Raw genomic sequence first — 19,606 nt, forward strand, 5'->3', positions numbered from 1 at the left:
GTAGGTATGGTCGTTACTATCCAGAAGTGACATTTAGAGGCATTCCCAATAATAGGTTTCCGTTCTACCAACTCCGTGGCTAACATCAAACGCACATCCTTTAATGTCAGGGGGATGAACACTCCTCAAAAACCAAACCAAATTTTCACCTTATTGAAAAATCTTAACTCTGAAAGTGTTCTTCAGGAATCACACTTTAGACATACCCATATACCCAAACTACCTACCCAGATTTATAATAAATGGTACCACAGTGCACACTCTTTGGCCTCAAGAGGTGTAACAGTAGAAATTGGTAAGAGCATCCCTTTCGCCCCTTTAGTCTTGCTATCAGACCCAGATTGTAGATAGGTTGTCTTAGGCCTCCTGCACACTGGCAAGAGCAATTTCAGGATGTGATTGACGCCCCGATATCGCTCTCGTAATCCTTCTGAATCCCCAATAGATGCAAGGAAGGCGTTTCCGCAGCCTCCCATCCCAGCAGGGCTGAAGGAATCTCCTGCTGTGGCAGGAGATAGTTTTCTTCTCCTACTGATTTCAATGGGGCCAGTGACAGCAGTGGCAGGGGACTCCCTGCGACAAGGATTTTTTTGGGGGGGGAGGGAGGGGTCTTGAAGTATAAGTTACCCCCTCCCCGAAACTAATCCATAACTGTAAAAAAATAAATAAAAAATAATAATACATCACCTTAGTAGAGCTGTCATCTCCGGCGCGTCTTCTTGCAGGTCCCCGCACTTTTTTTTCTCCTTCTGGTCAAAGATTGAAAAATCATTTAATTTTCAATAGGGTTGGTACTGCTGCCACCGGCCCCATTGGAAACAATGGGAAAAATCTCAAAAAGAACGGACATGCCGCGATTTTGTTTTAACGCTGCATTGCAAATGTGCATGGGGTCATTGGCTTCATAATTTTACGATTTCTTACAGCCTCACAGAGTTTGGAAATCATGCGATTTCCTTGCCAGTGTGAAGGCACCCTTAAAGCGCACAATCGCACATAATAATATTTTGCCAATCTCTACACCCCAAACTAGAATCAAATATCATGGCTACTCCACACTTATAAAAAGTTAATGGATTTTGCCGAAGGCCTAATAGTGGTCCGAAGTGACATTAATACGGTAATTGACCCATTAATGGACATCGCTTCATGAACAGCCTTAGTCGCTCAAAAACAACTTCACAAACTTGAAAATGCCCTGAGTTTTGCATCAGAGACCCTTGGAGAATTTTGAATCCAGAGGTTAGGGAGTACAGCTACTTCTCTCAACTAGTGGCCGTATACTTACTGATATACTGATACAGGAGGGCCAGTATTAACACCACTAATCCTCCAGCATGCAGATGGCCAGACTGCTATATGGAGGAGCCACCGCACCGGTGGAGGGACTGATGAACCGCCACGTCTGCAGGAGTCCATGCTTTAAAAACCTTTCTTGCGGCCTCGAAGCTGTGAGAAGGGATTCTCCAACACTCCGCGTCTAAGGAGCGCCGGGTGTTACCAATTGGGTATTCAAGGCGTTGGACTCATAGATGAAGTTCTTATATTAAGTTAGAGGGAGAGAGTGATGTTACACTAATACGTCAGGACCCTCCACATGAGAAGCAGTGATTATGGGGGCTACACTACAGAGCACAAGCCTCATCAATAGTTCTACAATCCATAGAAGTGACTGAATAAGGTTTCCAAGAACTGGTTTCAATTGAATGCTGAATAAGAACATCCCTCATTTAGGCCCGAGGGGCTCTTACTCCAAAGGCAGAAGATCCACCGCGCCTCCTCGTGTAGCAATTTCTTGTCCAGATCCCCCTTATGGGGACACAGTTCTATCTGACAAATGCCCCAGAATATTAGTTGAGTACCTTCGCCTCCATGACCTTCATTAACATGCCTTGCAATCGGGGGTGTCCATTTTCGTGCGTATAGCGCTCAGGTGTTTGGAAATGTGGATCCTAAGTCCTTGAACCGTCTTACCAAAATATTATATACTATATCTTAGAGGCATCTTACTCTGGGTAGTTATCTGGGGTAGTTATCTATTTAGGGCAAGAGGACTGACAAACAGGCCATGCACTAGACGATAGTGTAAACTCTGACCTCTTCTGTCCATAACACTTGGGTAGGGGGTAATGGCCCCTTCTAGATTCAAATCTGATGTTAGAATTCATTATGACCAGCGGGTGTGGACCCACTGTGTCAAGTAACCGGCTTGACTTTGGGCTAAACCTAAGGGTGTTATGCTGCTAGTTCCCTGGTATTCACCCTTTAACCACTTTATAGGGATCTGGCCTTCGCTGTGGGAACTGAACAGGCAGCTACCTCCAGCTAGTCCAGGTGCAGCTGGTGACTGATCCACGAGGGTCGGCGAGACACGCCAAAGAGCACAGTCGGGATACGCTCCAATGTCGGGGCTGGCGGTGTACAAACAAGATCCAGGCCACAAGTCTGAGGGTTGGGGCAGGCAGAATTCAAGCAAATCCAAATAACAAATCCAAGGGTCAGTGCACGGAAATCAGAAGCAGAATACCTGTGCTGGGAGCAAGGCACAAACAAACACCAAGGCTCAGGCAAGGAGGAGCATGTCTGGCCCAGTAAATAGGTGAGCAATGGCTCATTAGCTTGCAGCTGGGCTAGGGGCACTGGGAAGGTTTAACTCCCACAGTGCTGAAGGAAAGTGTAGGTATAAGGCCACATTATACAGTGAGAGCAGGAAGACGCCTAACAAAATTGTCCAATATTTCTTCATGAGATTTACGACCTGATGAGTTGCGTCGTCGTAGGTTCCTCTACAGTGGATCACTTTTTAAAATTTTGCCAGGTGACACCTGGTCATAAGTAACCTTGAATGATCTCAGTTTTAGCTCTTTTATATGCTTTCCTTATAGGATAGCCCCTCCTGTGCAACCGCATGATGATCACATTCTCTTTGGGAGTTTGTTCTGAGCAGTTTCTTCTTGCCCTTCAGTATTGCCCCACTGGGGTCCCCCTCTTGAGTGAAGGGGGATGCCAACTATCCCAGCAGGTTGTTTGTTGCTGAAGGCTTTCTATAGATATTGGTTTGAACACATCCATTCTCATCCAGTGAGATGTCCAGAAAGAGTGAATCTGCTTCCCATGGATATCGCAGGTAAGATCAGTTATTGTTATGCAAAGTGGATACGAATTCCTCAATGAGTGCCATCTCCATCTCATATGATAAGCGTGTCATCGATGGCTCCGCCCCACAACAGCATGTGACTTCTGTAATGTTCCAACTCATCAGAAAATACCACTGTGGATTCCCACCACCCTCTGGATACATTTGCGTAGCTTGGGGCACACGCCGTGCCCATTGCCGTGCCCATTGCCGTGCCCGCTTTTTGTAAAAAAAGATATTGTTAAAAATAAAGTAATTCTGCATGAGAATGAAAAAGGGCTAACGCCCGCGGACGGATTGTCGCTGCGCAATTCACGGCCAGACGCCCGCCGCCAATTCTGTAGCAAAGACCGTCCATGAGACATTCGGTGTTACAAGATTCTCCACTGCCCATAAGTGGAAATCAACCTTCGATTTTCCACTCTTGGGGGGGGGGGGGGGAAATCGCAGAATTCGTCCCGCGATATTCCGTGCAGTGAGCACTGTGGAGTATTGCGGGAATCCGCGTAAAGAAACGTGTCCCACGTGTGTATAAAAAATATTCAGCAGCTGTCAGGCCCAGTTGGTGCAGAATATTAGACTCTCCATCTGCGCTGGCGACTAATGCGCTGCTGGGTGCGGTAATCTCACGTATTGTAGCGGTGGTGTCACTGTGCATCAGTGAGGTAGAAATGGCGCAAACACCCTCCAGAAATACCTACAGAGATGTAGCCACACGTGGGCGCGGGGTTACTTTACTAACACTTTAATGTAATTTTGTACAGAACAGAGGAGTCTAGGTCTTAACCCTTTAGAGACGCGGCCTCGTTCAGTACTTAAAGGGGTATTACGATCCAGGGAATCCTGTTTCAATGTGCATGAAATCACGAAACAACGCCCTCACCCATAAGAGGTTTATTTCCAGAATGCTCCGTTCTCCAGGCATTGCAGCTATTGATTCCTCTGGTTGATAACTGCTTGTTGTCAGGGAAACAGACCCGCCATTTCTTTCGATAGTAGAGCTGAGGAGGTCGGCACATGCGCACTTTTCATCTAAGGCCTCTTTCACGGGGGCGACATTGCTGCATTTTCTCACGGTGATGTCGCAATTTTGATGGGATTTTCGGGGGCTTGAAATATAAACCTTACCCTGAAAATAAGCCCTAGCTGCATTAAACAAGAGAAACAACACATCAGCTAACAGGCGCCGTCCGCTCAACCACACTTCTCCTCCGAAGCTCCGGCACACTTGTCTGCAGTCTTCAACCAGCGCTTCTTGGTCAGAGGGTTTAAAAATCCCGCCTCCAGGAAGCACTGGCTCTGATTGGTTCTCGAGTGCCGTGGCTCAGCCAATCACTGCAGCACTATGTTGCAGCCTACAAAACATCACAAATGTGAAGGAACCCGTAGGAAAGCGTGGGCTTCACATACATGTGATTTGTAGCGCCGTCGCATCGCGAGAAAATTGCACGATTTTGTTGCCGTTTTTTTCAATTTGGATTTTTAAACCAGTACTCTGTCCCTGTGAGGTCTGAATCTGCAAACTGAGATAATATGCTGCAGTACTTCCCTACTGCAGTGTCTGGTTGTTATGGTGGAGCCACTGGCCTCTGAGATTAGATGGTGGAGTGATGATGACATCACAGAGGGAGCCCCCCCCCCCCCAATCACAGAGGGAGCCCCCCCCCCCCTCTGTGAATTAAGGGGTTAATTGTGGGGACCAGAATGCTCTGTGATCCGCATCCTTGCAGCGAACAACAGCGGTCAGTGACTACATCCGAACACGTGAGCGACTGACCACACTGTGTTGCCGTCAGATTTGTCTAAAATTGCGCCAGAATTCAGGCGCACGGAGATACAGACAAATGTAAAAATAGTTTGTGCAAAAAGAAAAACATCTGAAAATCCAGACAAGTCTCATTTCTCTCCGCCGCCACCAGGGGGCGTGGCCAGCGCCTATTAGACCGACACATTATGGAGTGTTACGGCAAGAATGTGTCAGGAAATAGTGGCGCTAATAAAACCTCAGGAAAATTGATGTAAATGAAGAGACATTTGGCGCACATCCAACTACATACATTGGGGGTTTCTGGACTTCGCCCCATTTTTTGTTTTCGGCTCCGTGCAGAATTCACGTGAGTTTTGTGTGTTGCTAAACAGATAAAACGCGCGAATGTGAACAGCATTCCTTTGAGTGGAGCTACTTACATCAACGATTTTTTTCCCCACAGCAATTCTGCGCGGTTAGAGATCGCCGCACCTTTTTTTTTTGGCGTTTTTTTCGCTCATTGTATCCAATGGGACCTTAAAAAGAGATTGCACGCCGTACGATATGCGAGGTGCACGCGAGCGCAATGTGAAACAATGGGAGACACGTTCGTCTAACGCGCGTGAAACACGTGTGAATGTATCAATGTAAATCCATGTACTTTCACGGACACCGTCGCCCGCGCGGCACGCGATGATATCGCCGCCCTAATCATCGTTATTTCAGACCGATTACTTTATATTAGGGGACGACGCAGAATAACCGTTTGGGAGCAAAACAGGTTTCCTGAATAAAAACGGGCACAATTTAGGCGCTCGCCTCGTTATGCGGAAATTGGGGCAAAACAAAAGCCCGGACTGGGCGTTTTCATGTTTTTGCCCCCGTTTTCTGTCACAATCAGTAATTCGGCCGCTGGATCGTTTTTTATATTAGTACGAAAAGCAGAATTTAATTTGTGCTGCAAAACCTTTTAGAATACAAATTGGCGCATTTTTGGCCACACAGCTGGGTGACAAATTGGCGCATTTATTGTGCAGCTTTCCTATTTTTGGTGTAGGATTGCGCCATCTTGTCCGTGCGCCACGTCTGTAAATTTGGTGCAATTTAAAACGGTTGAGCTCTAAACACAATCGGGGCGATATACGCCGATATTCGCCCACGTCTTTTTCTGCCTCCGTTTTACGTACGGACTTCGGAAGGGCGTCCCGGCTGAGCACAGGCGTCTGGGAGCAGCGCATGGATGGCGCTTCGAGTTCGCATCCGGAGACTCGTGGTCCGGCCACTACTTACTTCTGAAGTCCGTACGTAAAACGGATGCGAACACACGCCATGTTATTACCGTGACGCGGGGTCGCTGCCTGTCGGCCATCACAGATTACTTCTTGTCCCCAAGTAATATTAGAGGTCTGTTAGTCCTGACAGCCGCCATATTGGTTGGGGCACACAGAACAGGTCATAAGGTACCGACTCCCCGCTCACCTCACACTGCGCATGCGCGCACGTCACGTGGCTGTCATGGCGGCGCCCTGCTCCCTCGCACGCTGTGTGGTGTCTCCCGCTGGGAAGCCCTCCGCCGCTGTCATCTTCCTGCACGGATCAGGTGAGGACGGGAACTACAAGTCCCAGCAGCGCCGCCCGCTGTAGTGTGTGTGTGTGTGTATATGTGATGTACAAGAGGGGGAGGAGACCTCCGGAATAGAAGCCCCGCCCCGAAGTAATCTGACCACGCCCACATAACAGTGCAGACTAAAGACCCCCACTGGGGAGTGAGCCCCCCCTGCTGGTACATAGAGCCTCTGCAGCAGTGCCTAAAATTCCTTTAGTCTGGCATCCGCGGGATCTGCTGGTCCGTCAGGCGCTTCTTACTGCGATTACTGCCGCGGCACAACGCTCTTGGGGCCCCGCAGCGCTGCGCTCTAATGCCGCCGTCTGCTCTAGTTTTGGCGCATTGTTGCACTTTTTGAAGCTCCTTCTCACAACGGCGGTACGGTATAAAGCGCTATTTCAGCAACAGTAGAAATCGCAGCGGAACACCAAGACGCCGTGCGAGGGCGGCCGCGGGCTACACGGGCGCGAATAGGAGCCCCAGTCACAGGAGCGACGCTGCCGGGGAATAAACCGCCTAATTTGCCCGCAGCGCCATAGATTTCCCCGCAACATTGCGCGGTTCATTGAGCGATTGTGCGCAGCGTCGGGTGAAATGTGCGAGCGGAAGCGTAATAAACCCATTAAACATAGCGGGCGCGGTCCTCTACGCAGCGTGCGCATATTTTGCAGACACGCTCATGTGAATACGCCCTCAAACTAATAATCTGTCCGTGCGGCGCAGCGGTCGGCCGGTCCTTGTTGCCCCTGGTAACCACAGCTGTTTATGAAAGCTGCGCTGTTTGGTTGCTAGCGGCAACAAGGCCGTTCTTGGGGCGTATTAGGTGTTCTAACTCCTGCGCCCCGCGGCGCCAAAAAAATCAACGGGCGTCTAACAGCGCGTAATACGCAATGACAAAAATAAATGCGTGCCGTAATCGCGGATGCGATCGTTTTTACGCACGGATGTACGCAGGTCGTCCGCACAGAAAGACAATCACAAGCCCAAAGTGCCTCCCTGCCGGTCGCCGACAACCAGCGGGGCGTCGGCCTGCAGATCCTTAGTACATCCGCCGTTGGATTGCGGATCGCTCTCTTCCATAGAGGTCAGTGGCGCCGTCCGCACGGAATCCGCGGGTAATTGGAGCCGTGATTTATTTATCACACGCACAACCCACAAATCCAACCTGCTGCGAGCGCGGCGCTCCCTGCGGGTGCCGATCGCGGACTTCGTGAATTACGTCCGCCCGCGGCGCCGCCCTTATTCACACAAATATTCTATTGGGGCTGTTTTGCCGCGATAAAACGCCATCTGAAGACCGCGACCGGCTGCAGCGCCGGAGCCAAACAGTCACTCAGGTGGGCGATGATACGTATGATCGGCCGGCCGGATGGGATGGGTCCTCTGGCCGCTTCCGTAGAAGGGAGGGGGAGGGGCTTTAGTAGCGGCTCGCACTGCTGGACCCCTCCCCCTCCCTTTGCCGGCAGCTCACATAGGCTTCTACAGGAGCTTCTATTGCCGCGATCAGCTGGCAAAGGGAGGAGGAGGGAGTCTAGCAGTGGCTCTGATAAACCCCCTCCCCTCTCCGCCTTGGCGGCTGCTGGCAAAGGAAGGGGGTGGGAACTAGTGTGCTAAAGTCCCGCCCAATCCCCTTGCCAGCAGCTCCCATAGGCTGGAGTGGAGAGGGGGAGTGATTAGCTCTGCAAAGCTCCTGCCCCATCCTGGCTCCTCCCTCTGCTGGCAGCCGGCAAGGAGGGGGAGGGAGTTCACCAGATCTAAATATATATATAAGGTATATACGCTGCGACCGTCCCGTCTGAGTGGGCGTTAACACGGGAGATGCAGCGCCACTTGGCCACGGCCGCCTCTCGTTCATGCAGTTTTCAGCCACGATGCGAGCGCCCGTGTGACGGAGGCCTCAGTGACCAGCAGTGATTCCCCGGCGGAGGAGCGCTGATGGCGGCCGGCACCCGGATGCATCACTGCAAGAGAGAAGCGCTGCCATCTAATAGCCGCTCACGGTCAGATGGTCCTTGTTGCCCCTAGCAACCAAACAACGGCTTTCACTTCATAAAGACCTGCAGTAAAGTGAAAGCTGCGCTGTGATTGGTGGGTCCGGTGCGGCCATCTTGGTTTCTCCAGAATCAGCGGGTCACTTCAGGAGTTTCCCCGGAGCTGTAGGAGTCAGTAGACAGAAGCGGCTCCTGTGCCGCCGTGCGGCTAATTAACCCCGCGGTCACTTCCAGCGTCCCCTTGTTTTTCCACGTGTCGCGCTCCACGCTGTGAGCGGCCCGTAAACTGACATTAACATTCGTGCCTTGCAGTCATGCGTTTTAAAGACTCGTTAGTTCTCTTTGTACCTGCGGCTAATGGGGCTAACGAGCCGGGCGCCACTAATGGGCATGAGGTCAGCGGCTGGCGGTGAGTCACCGGCCGGCGCTGCAGGCTTATTAGGCGTCACTTCTGTGCTCCCTCCGACCCTCCAGGAATCTGGAAGACAACAGTGCGAAGAAGATGAGGCTGATTGTCCTTGGAGGCGCCTTAAGAAATACAGCTGCAATCAGCTGCTCGGGGACGCCCCCATGAGGGCGTCCGTAACTGACACCGCAGAAAGGAGGTAAAAAGAGCAGGAGGTTAAAAGAAATCTGTACTGCGCCTGTCTGGCCACTCGCCGTGCGGGCCGTCCGCGGTACAGAGAAGAGGAAAAGACGTGCGGTGCGCACGGATGACAGCCGGGCACAGGCGCGGATTCAGCTGTGGGCTCCCCCCGTAGTCTGCAGCCGGACGAAGGGCTCCCACATATTTGTGGTTTTTTAAACGCAGATGTCAGTGGGACTTTATAGGGTTAATAACGCATCACAAGTTGGTGCTTTGCGATTTTTGCGCAATACTTTTTCAACATTAGAAAGTCCAATTGGCAATCGCATTAAAAAAACCCGCAATCTGCGGGCGCCCCGAGTCGCTGCGGGTGATTAAGGCCAGTATTCATTATTTACCGGCTCTGTTAATGGGCGGTAAAAAATAATTGCCAGCTTTGAGGCGGCTGAACGGCAACCCGACACGTCAGGCATTTACATCACTTTGTCCGTGGCTCAGGTTTGGCGGCCGCCATTGCTGTATTCACACTGTGACCCCCGACCTCCTCTCCGATGTTCCTGTATGCAGTGCAGGGGTTACAGTCTGATTACAACGGTGCTGGCCACCAGACCGGAGCTGCAGTTCATTGCCTTTATAGGGGACACTGTTACTACTGGGGTCGTAGAGGGGGACACTGTTACTACTGGGGTCGTAGAGGGGGACACTGTTGCTACTGGGGTCGTAGAGGGGGACACTGTTGCTACTGGGGTCGTAGAGGGGGACACTGTTGCTACTGGGGTCGTAGAGGGGGACACTGTTGCTACTGGGGTCGTAGAGGGGGACACTGTTGCTACTGGGGTCGTAGAGGGGGACACTGTTGCTACTGGGGTCGTAGAGGGGGACACTGTTGCTACTGGGGTCGTAGAGGGGGACACTGTTGCTACTGGGGTCGTAGAGGGGGACACTGTTGCTACTGGGGTCGTAGAGGGGGACACTGTTACTACCGAGGGTCGTAGAGGGGGACACTGTTACTACCGAGGGTCGTAGAGGGGGACACTGTTACTACCGAGGGTCGTAGAGGGGGACACTGTTACTACCGAGGGTCGTAGAGGGGGACACTGTTACTACCGAGGGTCGTAGAGGGGGACACTGTTACTACCGAGGGTCGTAGAGGGGGACACTGTTACTACCGAGGGTCGTAGAGGGGGACACTGTTACTACCGAGGGTCGTAGAGGGGGACACTGTTACTACCGAGGGTCGTAGAGGGGGACACTGTTACTACCGAGGGTCGTAGAGGGGGACACTGTTGTCACTTCAGACGAGTCTCACAAGTGTGTTGGGTATCTTGTGTATTGGCGCCTTCATTCCCTGTAAGATGAGCGCTTTCTCTTGCGGCGGGCGAACATCTCACACTTCTAAGGCCGTTCTCATGTGGATGAGACGTGGATGAAGCAAAGAACGTGCCGCACCGCAATACCTGCGGGCGTGCCCTCGTATCACCCATTGTTTTCAATGGGGCCGGCGGCAGCATCGCACCATGTGCTGCTGATTCACGGCCCAATATCGCACTCCCCCGTGTGACATTATCCGACGGCGGCAGGAAGGCAGGGGCATCAGTGGGTATGAACTGCTGCACACGTTATGACTGCGTTCTTGAGTAGAGATGAGCGAACGTACTCGGATAGGCACTACTCGTCCGAGTAATGTGCCTTATCCAAGTACCTCCCCGCTCGTGCTGAAAGGTTCGGGAGCTGCCGCTGCTGACAGGTGAGTCGCAGCGGGGAGCGGGGCAGAGCGGGCGGGAGAGAAGGAGAGAAAGATCTCCCCTCCGTTCCTCCCCGCTCTCCCCTGCAGCTCCCCGCTCCGTGCCGGCACCCGAACCTTTCAGCACGAGCGGGGAGGTACTCGGATAAGGCACATTACTCGGACGAGTAGTGCCTATCCGAGTACGTTCGCTCATCTCTATTCTTGAGGAGTCTTCGCCTCCGGGTCATTAATAAGCCTCGGCAGACTGTCAGGTCTGTTCGGGATCATCCTTCTGTTTGAAGGTCTTTTGCCGTCACTGGAGAGTTTTTGACCGCCTGCCTCCTCAGGAATCTGGCGGCAGCCGGTAATAGCGCCCTCTTTCTGCCATGTCTAGGTAGTGCAGCCAGTCCTTCAGTTACTTGTGAGCTGCTCCCAGCTGTATCTCTAGGGACATTCAGCACCTTTACTATCTTTTTGTATCCTTTTCGCTATTTGTACAATCCAGCGATCTCTTCTCTAAACGTTTTGTTTCCTCTCTTCACTCAGTTCTTACATGTAGTCAGTAAAGCCCTCAGCGGTCCAGGTATCTGATGGGCTTTATCTCAAGCACACCTGATGTAACTAGTGAAGTTCTTGATTAGTTGCATCAGGTGTGCTTGAGCCATCACCTGATCTGTAAGTGTGCGCTCTTAGAAGGGAATCTACCCAGGGGATACAATAATTCTCAGGCCGGTTTCACATGGGCAAAAAAAATCACGCGATGCGAGAGAGGGTAAAAAAGCAGAATTATGAAACCAATGATTTTCAAAGGTTTCCTTTACATTTGCGATGTTTTCACTCATGCGATGTTGCGAGAGAAAAAAAAATTGCAGCATCTTCTACCTTTTTGCGATATCACCTAATGTTTTCAAAGGGAGAACTCCGCAATCGTCTGCCTTGGCTGTGAACGCGGGGAAATCCCTTTAGAGGCGGGGATGAAGGGATTCCCCGTAGTGAAGCGTGGCTGTCTTCACATGAAAACGCCTCGCATCCACGGGGCTTTCACATTGTGGAAAGTGCGGCATTGGGCCGTGAATCACATGTCAAACTATCCGTGGGGTTTATTTACACGGGCGTTGCGATTATCGGCCTTCCGCATTGCAGGTGAAAACTGCATGAACGAGAGAAAGCCATGACCAAGTCACGGCTAAATCCAGTGTTTTCTCGCCCATTCAGATGGCCGGGTGCGCTGCTAAAGTCTCTCCCCCTCACTTTGCCGGCTGATTGCGGCAACAGAAGCTCACATAGGATTTTATGGGAGCTGCCGCCAAGAGGAGGGAGTTGAGCAGCGCTTCTAAGGGAGCTGCCGGCTGATTGCGGCAACAAAAGCTCACATAGGAGTTTATGGGAGCTGCCGCCAAGAGGAGGGAGTTGAGCAGCGCTTCTAAGGGAGCTGCCGGCTGATTGCGGCAACAGAAGCTCACATAGGAGTTTATGGGAGCTGCCTCCAAGGGGAGGGAGTTGAGCAGCACTTCTAAGGGAGCTGCCGGCTGGTCGCGGCCAAGACAGGACAAGACCTATCTTTTCTGGTCGTGCCTAAAAGCTGCCGGCCAGAATCCGCAGCATGTGTTCTATCTTTTCCGGCCGGCCGAAATTCGCCGATCTGAACAAATGCGTTGGAATCCCGCGCTTCAGATAGCCGCGATTTTCGTCCGATGTTTCATTGCGGCAGAATAGCCTCAGACTGTAGTAGTCCTTAAGGGACCTTTCACATAGATGTGCGCACGGGACTCTGAAGCGAGATCTTCGTGCCGCGCTCCTACTTCAGATGTGGACGCAATACAACACCGGCTCCCTAACGGCGTAGTAACTGCGTTTACGGTGCTGCGGGGATGTGACGCGTTCCCTTAAGGGGTTAATGTAAAAAGGTTTTTGGATTGGCGCTTTGCAGCCGGTTGAGGTCGCAGATCTATAAATTGTGCCCAAACATTAAGTATCGGCCTTTTTATTGTGTGGAACATATTTTGCTGGTTTCAGGAATTTGTCGTGCGCCGCGGTGATTAGCCTAAAACCGCTCCGTTTGCCAGTAATCTTGTGTGCGGAGCGCAGTGCTGGGGGGGAACTTCCCGGAAAGGAGAAGGGACCGATCATTTACTAATCCCGTAAACTAGAAACACTCCTCGTTTGCTGCATGTAAGCTTCTCGCTGTCCGGAGCGGCCGGATCTGGAGTTTGTGGGATTTTGATGGTTTTATGGGTTTTTCTGTGATTTCTTGCAATGTTTGGTTTAACTATAATGTGATTGTTCCCAGCAAGAGAAACCAAGTGATCCTGTAGATAGGAGACCTTGTAATGGCTAACAAGAATACATGAGGCTATGGCGAGCCTCCGAACCTACTGAGGGCTCTTCCTCAGGCTTAACGGAATAGATCCAAAGAGGTGTGTGTGTATATGTATATATGTGTGTGTGTGTATATATATATATAATGTGTGTGTGTGTGTGTATATATATATATGTGTGTGTGTGTGTGTATATATATATATATATATATGACAAGGCACAGACATGGTAGGATTAATCTGCACTTAAAACAATACCAGAACAGGACGAGTAGGGGAGTAAATACTTAATTAGTCCACTGATAAGGGATGTGAAGGCTTTATGGTCTGTAAATTGGTGTTAGGGGGTCACCAGGCCAGAGTGTTATCTCTGCTCCCGATTTCTCATGTCTCCACTGATGCAGGAAGCCTCCTCCGAGGTTCATTCCAGTCTTGACAGTGTCTAAGGTGTTTATAAACTTGTACTCCCGAATTCTTCTGTGGCGATGAGATTTGAAGTTGCCTTTTTGTATTGTAACTCTCATATGTTGTATGTTGTGTCCGTGAATAGAACAATGCTCGTCCGCAGGTAATTCTGTCTTTCTCTAATTATGTAGTGATAAGAGCTCATCTTGGTTTTCAGTTTTTTTCCTGTTTCTCCAACATAAAGGCCCCAACAGGACATTTACTGCATCAGATCTGGTACACAACATGGGATGTGGAACATGTGACTGTCCCCGGGATCTTATAGTCCTGCTGTGTGTTGGGGTTATGTATCCTGTCTGCGGTCCATACATGTCAGCAGGTCTTACAGCTCCTTACATTACAGGGATCTTATAGTCCTGCTGTGTGTTGGGGTTATGTATCCTGTCCGCGGTCCGTACATGTCAGCAGGTCTTACAGCTCCTTACATTACAGGGATCTTATAGTCCTGCTGTGTGTTGGGGTTATGTATCCTCTCTGCGGTCCGTACATGTCAGCAGGTCTTACAGCTCCTTACATTACAGTGATCTTATAGTCCTGCTGTGTGTTGGGGTTATGTATCCTGTCTGCGGTCCGTACAGGTCAGCAGGTCTTACAGCTCCTTACATTACAGGGATCTTATAGTCCTGCTGTGTGTTGGGGTTATGTATCCTGTCTGCGGACCGTACATGTCAGCAGGCCTTGCAGCTCCTTACATTACAGGGATCTTATAGTCCTGCTGTGTGTTGGGAATCGGTATCCTGTCCGCGGTCCGTACATGTCAGCAGGTCTTACAGCTCCTTACATTACAGGGATCTTATAGTCCTGCTGTGTGTTGGGAATCGGTATCCTGTCTGCGGTCCGTACATGTCAGCAGGTCTTACATCTCCTTACATTGCAGGGATCTTATAATCCTGCTGTGTGTTGGGGCTATGTATCCTGTCTGCGGTCCGTACATGTCAGCAGGTCTTACAGCTCCTTACATTACAGGGATCTTATAGTCCTGCTGTGTGTTGGGGTTATGTATCCTGTCTGCGGTCCGTACATGTCAGCAGGTCTTACAGCTCCTTACATTACAGGATCTTATAGTCCTGCTGTGTGTTGGGGTTATGTATCCTGTCTGCGGTCCGTACATGGCAGCAGGTCTTACATCTCCTTACATTGCAGGGATCTTATAATCCTGCTGTGTGTTGGGGCTATGTATCCTGTCTGCGGTCCGTACATGTCAGCAGGTCTTACAGCTCCTTACATTACAGGGATCTTATAGTCCTGCTGTGTGTTGGGGTTATGTATCCTGTCCGCGGTCCGTACATGTCAGCAGGTCTTACAGCTCCTTACCTTACAGGGATCTTATAGTCCTGCTATGTTGGCGTTATGTATCCTGTCAGCGGTCCGTACATGGCAGCAGGTCTTACAGCTCCTTACATTACAGGGATCTTATAGTCCTGCTGTGTGTTGGGGATCTGTATCCTGTCGGCGGTCTGTACATGTCAGCAGGTCTTACAGCTCCTTACATTATAGGGATCTTATAGTCCTGCTGTGTGTTGGGGTTATGTATCCTGTCTGCGGTCCGTACATGTCAGCAGGTCTTACAGCTCCTTACATTACAGGGATCTTATAGTCCTGCTGTGTGTTGGGGATCCGTATCCTGTCCGCGGTCCGTACATGTCAGCAGGTCTTACAGCTCCTTACATTACAGGGATCTTATAGTCCTGCTGTGTGTTGGGGATCTGTATCCTGTCTGCGGACCGTACATGTCAGCAGGCCTTGCAGCTCCTTACATTACAGGGATCTTATAGTCCTGCTGTGTGTTGGGGATCTGTATCCTGTCCGTGGTCCGTACATGTCAGCAGGTCTTACAGCTCCTTACATTACAGGGATCTTATAGTCCTGCTGTGTGTTGGCGTTATGTATCCTGTCAGCGGTCCGTACATGGCAGCAGGTCTTACATCTCCTTACATTGCAGGGATCTTATAATCCTGCTGTGTGTTGGGGTTATGTATCCTGTCTGCGGTCCGTACATGTCAGCAGGTCTTACAGCTCCTTACATTACAGGGATCTTATAGTCCTGCTGTGTGTTGGGGTTATGTATCCTGTCCGCGGTCCGTACATGTCAGCAGGTCTTACATCTCCTTATATTACAGGGATCTTATAGTCCTGCTGTGTGTTGGAGATCTGTATCCTGTCCGCGGTCCGTACATGTCAGCAGGCCTTACAGCTCCTTACATTACAGGGATCTTATAGTCCTGCTGTGTGTTGGGGTTATGTATCCTGTCTGCGGTCCGTACATGTCAGCAGGTCTTACAGCTCCTTACATTACAGGGATCTTATAGTCCTGCTGTGTGTTGGGGATCTGTATCCTGTCGGCGGTCCGTACATGTCAGCAGGTCTTACAGCTCCTTACATTATAGGGATCTTATAGTCCTGCTGTGTTTTGGGGTTATGTATCCTGTCTGCGGTCCGTACATGTCAGCAGGTCTTACAGCTCCTTACATTACAGGGATCTTATAGTCCTGCTGTGTGTTGGGGTTATGTATCCTGTCTGCGGTCTGTACATGTCAGCAGGTCTTACAGCTCCTTACCTTACAGGGATCTTATAGTCCTGCTGTGTGTTGGGGTTATGTATCCTGTCTGCAGTCCGTACATGTCAGCAGGTCTTACAGCTCTTTACATTACAGGGATCTTATTGTCCTGCTGTGTGTTGGGGTTATGTATCCTGTCCGCGGTCCGTACATGTCAGCAGGTCTTACAGCTCCTTACATTACAGGGATCTTACAGTCCTGCTGTGTGTTGGGGATCCGTATCCTGTCCGCGGTCCGTACATGTCAGCAGGTCTTACAGCTCCTTACATTACAGGGATCTTATAGTCCTGCTGTGTGTTGGGGATCTGTATCCTGTCTGCGGACCGTACATGTCAGCAGGCCTTGCAGCTCCTTACATTACAGGGATCTTATAGTCCTGCTGTGTGTTGGGGGATCTGTATCCTGTCCGTGGTCCGTACATGTCAGCAGGTCTTACAGCTCCTTACATTACAGGGATCTTATAGTCCTGCTGTGTGTTGGCGTTATGTATCCTGTCAGCGGTCCGTACATGGCAGCAGGTCTTACATCTCCTTACATTGCAGGGATCTTATAATCCTGCTGTGTGTTGGGGTTATGTATCCTGTCTGCGGTCCGTACATGTCAGCAGGTCTTACAGCTCCTTACATTACAGGGATCTTATAGTCCTGCTGTGTGTTGGGGTTATGTATCCTGTCCGCGGTCCGTACATGTCAGCAGGTCTTACATCTCCTTACATTACAGGGATCTTATAGTCCTGCTGTGTGTTGGAGATCTGTATCCTGTCCGCGGTCCGTACATGTCAGCAGGCCTTACAGCTCCTTACATTACAGGGATCTTATTGTCCTGCTGTGTGTTGGGGTTATGTATCCTGTCTGCGGTCCGTACATGTCAGCAGGTCTTACAGCTCCTTACATTACAGGGATCTTATAGTCCTGCTGTGTGTTGGGGATCTGTATCCTGTCGGCGGTCCGTACATGTCAGCAGGTCTTACAGCTCCTTACATTATAGGGATCTTATAGTCCTGCTGTGTTTTGGGGTTATGTATCCTGTCCGCGGTCCGTACATGTCAGCAGGTCTTACAGCTCCTTACATTACAGGGATCTTATAGTCCTGCTTTGTGTTGGGGTTATGTATCCTGTCCGCGGTCCGTACATGTCAGCAGGCCTTGCAGCTCCTTACATTACAGGGATCTTATAGTCCTGCTGTGTGTTGGGGATCTGTATCCTGTCGGCGGTCCGTACATGTCAGCAGGTCTTACAGCTCCTTACCTTACAGGGATCTTATAGTCCTGCTATGTTGGCGTTATGTATCCTGTCAGCGGTCCGTACATGGCAGCAGGTCTTACATCTCCTTACATTGCAGGGATCTTATAATCCTGCTGTGTGTTGGGGTTATGTATCCTGTCTGCGGTCCGTACATGTCAGCAGGTCTTACAGCTCCTTACATTACAGGGATCTTATAGTCCTGCTGTGTATTGGGGATCTGTATCCTGTCGGCGGTCCGTACATGTCAGCAGGTCTTACAGCTCCTTACATTATAGGGATCTTATAGTCCTGCTGTGTGTTGGGGTTATGTATCCTGTCTGCGGTCCGTACATGTCAGCAGGTCTTACAGCTCCTTACATTACAGGGATCTTATAGTCCTGCTGTGTGTTGGCGTTATGTATCCTGTCAGCGGTCCGTACATGGCAGCAGGTCTTACAGCTCCTTACATTACAGGGATCTTATAGTCCTGCTGTGTGTTGGGGTTATGTATCCTGTCTGCGGTCCGTACATGTCAGCAAGTCTTACAGCTCCTTACATTACAGGGATCTTATAGTCCTGCTGTGTGTTGGGGTTATGTATCCTGTCCGCGGTCCGTACATGTCAGCAGGTCTTACAGCTCCTTACATTACAGGGATCTTATAGTCCTGCTGTGTGTTGGGGTTATGTATCCTGTCCGCGGTCCGTACATGTCAGCAGGTCTTACAGCTCCCTACATTACAGGGATAAGTTTTTTCCTTTGTGTCGGAGGACAATGCATTCCTGACTATAAAGTTCCTCAGACTTGGAGGTTCCTGTAGCACTGAAGGGGAGAGTCCGGAAAATATGGTGGTCAGACGGTCATCCTTGTGTAGGTATGATGGAGTGTCTTTGCAGTCTTCCTTAGTACCTCTAGCTGTGTAGAGGTACACGACTGTTTTCATTCTTCTCTGTGTATTGCAGTAGTTGATTTCTGGGGATCTGGTGATTTCTGGGGATCCTGGTGGCTCTGGTTATTTGGTCATCTGTTGAGATGGGATAGTAGCCCTGATTGTATAGATAAGGGAAAAAGAATATGAGGACAACGCTCCGCCCACTCCACAGCAACCTCAATGAAAATGAAAGTTTAAAACGGACTTACCCGGTGTGGGTGGGAAAGCCCCTAAGAAGTGCCCCCCCCACACACACACACACACACAACACCTCCAGGTCCTGGTATGCGTGTAATAAAGTCCAAATATACGTCCACGTTTCCTAAACCCTGTATGAGCAGGGTGGAGCAAGCCAAGATCCGTTGCATACCTAAGGAATAGGGCTCGACTACCATGCGGTAGAAGATGAATGGAAAAAATGGGGAATCGGCGCTTTGCGGAATCGGCTCAAACCGGATATGATATCCAAATGTAATTGAATGAAATGTTTTAATTCAAAAAACAAAATACATGCAACGCGTTTCATCACCTTAAAATGTGACTTTTTCAAGCATCCATTTGGATATCATATCCGGTTTGACCCGATTCCGCGAAGCGCCGATTCCCCATTTTTTCCATTCATCTGATTGTATAGATGTTCCTCTCTGTCCGTTGGGTTGGAGTAGATCCGGTTGTATCTGATGGCCTGGCTGTAGACGATGGACTTTTTGATGTGTTTAGGGTGGGAACTGTCCTATCTGAGGTATGTGGGCTGATCAATTGGTTTCCAGTGTAGGAATTTTTGTATTGAGTTGTTTGACGTTATGTTGGTGTCCAAAAAGTTGATTTCGGTATACGAGTAGCTTAATGTGAGGTTTATGGTGGGTGGAATGCATTGAATCTCTAACAAAATTTTATTAGTTCTTGGTCAGTGTTGGTCCAGATGATCATGATGTCATCAATGTAGCGGAAGTAGGCCAAGGGTTTGTTGGGGCAGGAGGCCAGAAAGACACTCTCCAGTTTTGCCATAAAAAGGTTGGCATATGGCGGTGCCATTTTACTGCCCATGGTGGTTCCTGCGAGTTGCAGGAATATCTCTTTGCCAAAGGAGAAATAATTGTGTGTGAGGATGAATCTTGTGAGTTGTAACACCGACTCAGAGTTAACCCCATTGGCCTCAAGGTGCTCCTGGCAGGCGGTCTGTCCATCTTCATGCGGGGTGTTGGAGTATACAGACTCCACATCCATTGGGGCCAGGATGGTGCCATGGTTGACAGTTTGTTCAGTATGTCCATCGTGTCCTGCAAGTAGCTGCTTGTATTCCTCACCAGTGGTTTGAGGA

General features: G+C 50.1%; 1 protein-coding gene across 1 annotated transcript in view; it reads left to right on the forward strand.

Moving 5' to 3' along the window:
• Positions 1-6,381: 6,381 nt before the first annotated feature.
• LYPLAL1 (lysophospholipase like 1) overlaps positions 6,382-19,606 on the forward strand; it is a 34,196-nt gene continuing 20,971 nt past the window's right edge. Inside the window, exon 1 of the mRNA XM_066595082.1 lies at positions 6,382-6,483. Coding sequence (XP_066451179.1) covers positions 6,399-6,483 — 85 coding nt within the window. The 5' untranslated portion in view covers positions 6,382-6,398. The remainder of the gene's footprint in view (positions 6,484-19,606) is intronic.

This window comes from Eleutherodactylus coqui, chromosome 3 (assembly GCF_035609145.1).
Source record: "Eleutherodactylus coqui strain aEleCoq1 chromosome 3, aEleCoq1.hap1, whole genome shotgun sequence".
Classification (NCBI taxonomy): domain Eukaryota; kingdom Metazoa; phylum Chordata; class Amphibia; order Anura; family Eleutherodactylidae; genus Eleutherodactylus; species Eleutherodactylus coqui.